The sequence below is a fragment of the Copadichromis virginalis genome, linkage group LG6 (assembly GCF_057382275.1).
Source record: "Copadichromis virginalis isolate Kocher_CV1m ecotype Utaka linkage group LG6, C_Virginalis_male_GT1.1, whole genome shotgun sequence".
Lineage (NCBI taxonomy): Eukaryota > Metazoa > Chordata > Actinopteri > Cichliformes > Cichlidae > Copadichromis > Copadichromis virginalis.
This window is the reverse complement of record NC_140623.1, coordinates 11,386,709-11,394,069: the sequence shown is the minus strand read 5'-3', so window position 1 is coordinate 11,394,069 and position 7,361 is coordinate 11,386,709. Positions and strand designations below refer to the sequence as shown.

Here is a 7,361-nt window from a genome sequence, read left to right as displayed (position 1 = left end):
CCAGATAGGTCGCACCGCCGCCGCTGCTGCTGTCTCCGTGTGTGTGCAGCCCTTCGCACGGTTTGGTCGATCCGTGCAGACAGCGGAGCTTGTCGTCTGGAGAGACGGACACCGAGACAGGTAGCTCAGTTCGGGTATGAAACATGGAACTCTCGGCGGCGGGAGATCGCATTTTCGCCGCGGAAGCCATACTTAAACGCCGCGTCCGTAAGGTGAGCTACAGCCGCCACTGTCCCGCGTGTTTTGACTACGTGCAGATGTTCCCCGTCGGCAGCGCGGCACTGCTTTAGTCCATAGGCTCAGGGCTGTCATCTTACGCCTATGAAATACTGCAGAGGCCTTCATGCGTTTGCTTTTACTTTGCTAGTCCGAGCTAGATCAGAGCAGCGAGGCTTATGACTCGTGGCGCGGACATTGAGGCAGCGACAGGGCAATAAAAACAACACAAAGAACGGGGTGGCTGCAAAGACACGCTAGCCCCGCTGATGGTATTGTGGACTGTGCTGTGAAACTGAGAGGCCTGGTTTGCTTGCCAGCTAATGGTAGCTAAAGCTATACGGTCACAGTCAGCGGTTCATAGCCCAGTTTATGTGTAGCTGCCACATTAACGACAGCTTGACTTTGTTACTTTCTCGTGCGAGTTATGAAGGTGGTTGCAGAAGCACAAGTTCTCATACGCCGGTGATGGGAAAGGAGTCTTCAACCATAGCTGATTAAGGACTTTTGAGAGTTTCCAATGTGTTTTCAGTATTTTGCATGTAAGAGACTCTGTCCATTATGGCATGTTGCCTTCTGAAGTTGCCGGTATACACAGTTAACCAGCAAGGCCCACCGTGCCTCCAATGGCTTCAGAAGTCCCTGCTTGGAGTTTTTAGCGTATCCTTCTTGCTGTAAAACACTTGCAACACACGAACAAACGTAGATTTCACATAAACGATACCCAAACGTGAAATGTATTTGATCTTATTATAAAACATAGGAAGATTTAACCCTAGCGAAGACGTGAAAGAAATGAAGTCCTCTTCTGTAACTTGGACTGAAATGTGCTAAAGTGCATTCAGTTGCATTGCAGATTTGGTGTTGCTGTGCATTAACAGCATGTGGAGTTTTGTTCCCATGTTGGTGTAAAGGCAAGAATATCCTATTTGTAATTAAAATACTCAAAACCTGTGTTTGAATGTTGTTGTTTTTTTCTTTTAAAAAAATCTATTCTCATATGAACTGTTTTAGTAATTCTAACATTTGTCTTCTTCTTTCAGGGAAGGCTCGAATACCTGGTGAAATGGAAAGGATGGGCAATGAAGTGAGTGCCTTGAATCCACAATGTTAATGTGACACAAGCATTGGTTCGATTCAGCTGAAAAATGCACATTAACTGTGCTTTGGAGCAAAAATGAATGCATGCGTTTTTCTTCATGTTGCTGCATTTGTGTTCAGGCACAGCACTTGGGAGCCGGAGGAGAACATCCTGGATGACAGGCTGATTTTGGGGTTTGAGCAAAAGTGAGTGTAGCTGCTTCATGAGGAGCCCTGCGTGTGCTTTGAGTAATCAGTCTTGATTTTTATTTATGTATTTATTTTTTCTCTATTGCTTGTTTTTATATTTTGGCTCCTATCTTGAAAAGTCTAAAGCATGTCTGCTCAGTCCCCCGGCCCCCATTTACCTTTTTATCATGTGTTCTTGTTTTAAATTACTTCCAGTGTCTCTTCCTCTAAGTGCTTGTGTTTACTCATACTTTCATCCCCCCGCATCCCCCTTTCGTGTCTTTACATTCCTCCTCTTTGCTGCCTAATTGAAAAAAAAAATCTGCACCGAACTTCTTTTTGTCTGTTGCCAAGCTCTTTGAAATGCTCGTGCTGCTCATGGAAATATTTAGAGTAAAGTTCAAGTATCAGAAAACTTTTAATGGGAGGCAGGGGATACAACAAATGACTGAAACGGTGTTTTCGCTACATGTCATTCCTCTCTTCGCTGGCTCTTACATTTCCTGTCCTTCTTCAACATTATCCCTGATGAAAATAAGAGCAAAGAATAAGATTTTTTTTTTTTTTAAAGGAAACCTAACTGTGTTCTGACATGGCTGCAGAGATGCTCTTTTTGCCCACGCTCACCCACAGCTTTCATGTCTGTCATCATCTTTGAGTCATTCTATTTGCTCTCGTTCTCTTGTTCTTTTTGTTGCGTGTGTCTTTTCATTTGTGGTCAATGCCATTCTAACTGTCACTACTTTTTTTTTCTTTTTTAGAGAGCGGGAAAGAGAGTTGCACGGGCCAAAGAAAAGGGGACCAAAACCCAAGAACCTTGTAATGAAGGTACAGTTTTTTTTTTTATGCTCCTCCACAGGGAGGAGCTGCTGCATCTGAAATCATATTTAAAATTTTGACGAGTGGACTGGAAACTATGACTAGTTTGCATGAGTTAAATTTGCAGCTTTGTTGAAATCTGTACCTTTGTTCAGTTTGCATCACCACCCTGCAGGAAAGTGGAACATTCTGTTTGTGGTTTCTGCTGTTAAAGCTGAGAAAAAGGTCAACCTACTTGAACCTCAAACGGTGTCTGAAGTTTATTTAAATCTTCATACAGTGCATGCTTTGTCTTTGGAAAATGACATGAAAAGAAGCGTGAGCGGCAGGGACACGTTTGTCCTGTGCTACATTTCACCTGAGGCACATACTGCAGCAACCTTTGGTCATAGAAAAACGCTTTCAGAAAGCCGTGTGAAGGGGGAGGGTCATTTATATCAACAACAATAAATGGAGTTACAAAGGAGACACGTCTGACTGAAGTTACATTCAGCACGGCTAAACGTTGTGGTGTTGGGTGCATTAACTTCTCTTTGTAACTGCTGATTTTGTTAATTTTAATTCTTTTGATCTCAAATTAACTTTAGTCTAATATAAGCTAAATTAGCTGGAAAGTGTGCACTTTTGAGGCATTAGTTACAACGCTGTCATCCAAGAAGCATTTTAATGGCTGATATAAATCATTGTGACTCTAGTGTTGCCAAAAACAACTAACTTAAGTGAGTGCCCATGGTTACATAGTCTCAGCTCCACCCTCCAGAATTGTAGCTAGAATGAGCTGGAGGAGATCTGGTTCACACACTGCTGAAGAGCAGAGCAAGAGCTACCAGGGTTAGCTGCAGTCCGAGGTGCTGGAGTTGAGCCAGATGTTTTAGCCAAATGTTTAAAAGTGGCTGCTGTTGCTGTGTATCACTCAGTAAACGTGTTTAGAGGTTCAAAAAGCTCACTCTACAAAAATGGTTTCTTAAATGTGCTTTGTCTCGCAGGCTCGCGGTCAGAAAGGAGAGAGCGGCAGCCGAGCCTCAAACACCCGCCAGACCACTTTGCGTCCTACTTCGTCCACTTCTAACCGGGCAGCTTCCTCCTCCTCCTCTGCCTCAGCGCATCTTTTACCGTCGTCCTCCAGCTCGGCTGTCGCACCTTCCCCTAAACTTAACTCCCTTGCGGCCACACACAAACTGAAGAAAGACATTCACCGCTGCCACCGGATGTCCCGGCGCCCTCTGCCTCGCACAGACCCCATGGCGACCACCTTCTCCAACCCTGGTGGCTTCCCGTCCCGCATGCACGTTTCTCCCTTCTCTGAAACCGTCCGCATCCTTAACCGTAGGGTGAAACCCCGGGAAGTCAAGAGAGGCCGAATCATCCTCAATCTGAAGGTCATCGACAAAGCGGGCCGGGGTGGCACAGCGGCCGGGGGTCGGAATATTTCGGCAGGACGTCAGAACATCCCATCCCGCAATCGTATCATTGGGAAGAAGAGGGAAGCCCCATATAGACCTTTCCAGCCTCCTCTGAAGATGCTGGGGTTCCCGATGTACGGGAAGCCATTCGGGCTGCAGTGCGGAGGACCTGTGCCTTTTCACTCCCACCCAAGCTCATGCTCCAGCACAGGAGCTAGGGAAAGCCGCACCAGCCCCTCTCAGTTCCAGGCACCTCCTTCTCCTTCCAGCTCCAGTGGGTCTGAAGGAAAATCTCCCACCAATGCTGCTGCTGCCCAGTCTCAGCCTTCCACTGGGGCCTCGCCGTCTAGCAAGGATCCCAAGTCCAGCAAACCTCACGCAGACACTCAGAAGAGCCAGAGCACCAAGTCCTCCACCCCTGCCGCGTCCTCAGATGCAAACCAGGCTGCATCATCATCATCCCCCTTCCTCCCCTCCTCTCCCTCTTCCTCCCTGGAAGACGAAGAGGACGAGGGCGCCCCGGACCGTACGGTGCCCTCAGAGGAAGGCAGGAAAAATCCTCGCCAGTGCAGGGCTAAACACCAATTGCCCACCGCGCTTCCCCCTGCCGCTCCCGGGGACCAAACCTCTGCCCCCACCGAACCTCCAAGGGTGCCCGCTGAGGGAGACCCCGACTGGCACCCTGAAATGGCTCCGAGCTGCAAGGATGTAGTGGTCACAGATGTGACCACCAACCTCGTCACCGTCACCATAAAAGAGTTCCCATCCCCTGCCTCCTGCCCCGCTTCACCTTCTGCTAGCCCCGAAAATGCCTCTTCCCCCCCTCCCACCGCCGCCTCCGACGACCCCTCCCCAGCGAAGCCATAGGAGGACGGACATTATGAAGTCAAATGCCATTGAAGAAAGGAAAAAAAAAAGTGTCATGCCACTTCAACTCGCTTCTACCTTTACCTTGAAGGGTATGTCCATATTTGTGTAATGAGTAATGAAATATAACCCAACACCACCCTGTCATTGAATAGTTTAAAAAAATTGACATATTTTTTTTAGAAGAATTATATAAATTTGAGATGGGGCAGCTAATACGCCCTTCTTGGCATTTCAGTTGCCATATTTTGTCCACTTGCACAACACTGACTGTTTGGCTTGGATGGAAATGGTGGTAATTCTTTCACTTGCTTTATGCTGAGTTTATCTTGTTTGGTACAATGTAACATTGTCCTGAAAGTGGAACCGTCGCCCGTTTAGTGTGCAGGTTGAACTTTTAGAAGGCATACTTGGCCTGTGTGGAAGAAACTTAATATTTAGATGCAAGCTCTGCTCTGGAGGCTGTTGTCAGCAGCCTGCAGGTGTTTTGACCTGTTAGTCTCGTTGGAAGTTCAACTCAGTGAACTTAACACAGCTGGATTTGGATATTGCATCAATGCAATAGCGAGGTAAATGCACTTGACTGCATCATTTAAAAACCAACCTATTCTGTGTGATTTATCAGTTTTTCCAAAGCCTTCTCCTCTTGCTCTCTTGAATGCACATGCATATACATATAAGTATTTATATGCACACACAACCATAAAGGCTGATAAAGAATATGAAATTCAGTAATTTTTTTTTAAGTTATTGCTGCCATTTGCAGTCTCTTACATATTTGCCTTGTTTTTCACTCTGTTCCCGCCACCTACTTCGACTCCATAACGTCCACCAAGACCCTAAACTGGTCTGCAGTGAATTTGAACAGTTTCTCTGTATGCCGTAATCGCTAAAATTAACTTCTTAAACTGTCCAGGTCTAGAAGGTCCATGAGCTGAACACAGTTCAGACTGAACGTCGACAAAATGCAGCTAAAAATAGAAGTTGACTCGGCGACAGGTGTTTCAAATCTGTGGAACATGAATCCAGGCAGCTGTGGCTTGTACAATGTAGCGACTGTTAAGTTTTGTCTATTTATCTTCCACTTTTGACTGGTTAAAAGCTGTTTCCCATGCTTTTCGTCCTGTGGATGTTGCCAGTTTGTCCTTTTATGCTTCGTAACTGTTCTTTATTAGTATGTGCTCTGGTAGTAACGTCAATAGAAGTGCTTTATTCTTGCTACCCATAGGGCATGCGTGTGTCTTTCCACTGATGCAGAGCCGGTGCGAAGCCACTTCCAACTTGGGTGCCTTACGACGAAAAGCCTACATTTCCGCAGATTCATAACCGAACATTACATGGGGTTATGTAGCAAAGGCTGGGGTGATTTACACGGGATGGAGAATCTGTGTTTGGTGAATTTCTTGAGAGACAACGGTGGTTACAACTTTTGGCGCAGTCAGTTTTGTGAAGCTGCTGAATGTCGGCTGTTTGGAACCAGCATTGATATTTTCTTGTAGTGGAAATGCATGAAACTGGTTCTACAGGGGGCACCTGCACTACTGTAGTGGAAAAGGGTTCATCTAGTCCTATAGCCATCAGACTCTAGTCATCATGATGAGAAGTAAGACAACTTTGCCTCTTGCTCCTGTTGTACCAAGATTTGTTTTGCTATAACTGAGGCCCAACATGTCTTTTAAGTCCTGGCTTTAGACTTAGTTGAGCTTATTGTCAGCTTAATGTAAACAGTGCTCCTGGACACATGTAGAGGAACAGTGAGGACCAAGGATACCTCGATGTTCCAGTCTAAACAGGACACTGCGTTTTTACTTCCTAAATGAAGCGCCGTTTTGCCTGTTTCCTGTCTTGTTGCTTTTACCCGTTTATGAAGGATAAAACCTTTGGACCGCTGTTTAATAACTGGAGAGGATGCTGGCACAGTTGTCTTCCCCTTTTCAGACACATCAGACAGGCTGTCTTTCAGTAGGATCACAGTACAGCTGGTGTGTCGGGGAGCTGGATGGTTAGAAAAGCTGCTTGATCTCTAACGGTTTGATCCAGCGCCCTTGTGTTCTTGGCTGTAAACCTTTTGCCGTGTACGTTACCTTACCTTCAAACGCGTCAGCTGTACTTTAAAGAAACCTTTACAGACCCCTTTATACACAGATTCTTTTTTCCTCCTGCTCTTTCTAGGCCTTCCCAGACTCTTTGGCTCTAAACTCCGCTCTATCTACAGTATGTGTTAGAATATATTAAAAGCTTCCGCATGCGTTGCCTTAGAGCTCACCGTCGGCTGCACTCGAGGCAACTGTAACCTCATCACACTTGGCTCAAAGAGAACTGCTGAAAACGTAATTAAATCTCGACTTTAGCTCGGTGACTTTAAGGGTCGCAGACTGTAATAAGTTTTTATGTTTTCTGTCGTCTTCTTTTCCAGAAGTTGTGAGTACCGCTTTTTCCGTGTCTTTTAACAGGCGAAGGCGACGTTCCTGTCATATACTGAATGGTTCTAGTTGTTGTCAGTGCTGTTTCAGTACTCTCTCTCATAGGTTACACTTGGAAGGATTTATTCCAAAATGACACATCCATTAATATGAAGAAAAAAAGAAAAACGGTCTGTAGTTCAAATTCGAATCGATGTCTGTTGATAATAACACTACTTAAATCCTTATTTGACACAGTAAAAGCAGAGTGGTCCTATTTTTTTTCTAGAATTATTTTCTTCTCAAATGGATATATTGTAATTTGGAATAGATTTTTTCATCTACTCTATAATATGTTTAAGTGGTGGATAGAAGTGACTCTTGC

At 45.3% G+C, this 7,361-nt stretch overlaps 1 protein-coding gene across 1 annotated transcript; it reads left to right on the top strand.

Moving 5' to 3' along the window:
* On the top strand, positions 1–6,880 carry cbx6a (chromobox homolog 6a). Its single transcript, XM_085458623.1, has 5 exons — positions 1–212; positions 1,260–1,303; positions 1,438–1,503; positions 2,247–2,313; positions 3,291–6,880. The coding sequence occupies exons 1-5, from the start codon at positions 144–146 to the stop codon at positions 4,572–4,574; spliced, it is 1,530 nt and encodes a 509-aa protein (XP_085314749.1). The 5' UTR covers positions 1–143; the 3' UTR covers positions 4,575–6,880.
* The last annotated feature ends 481 nt before the right edge of the window (positions 6,881–7,361 follow it).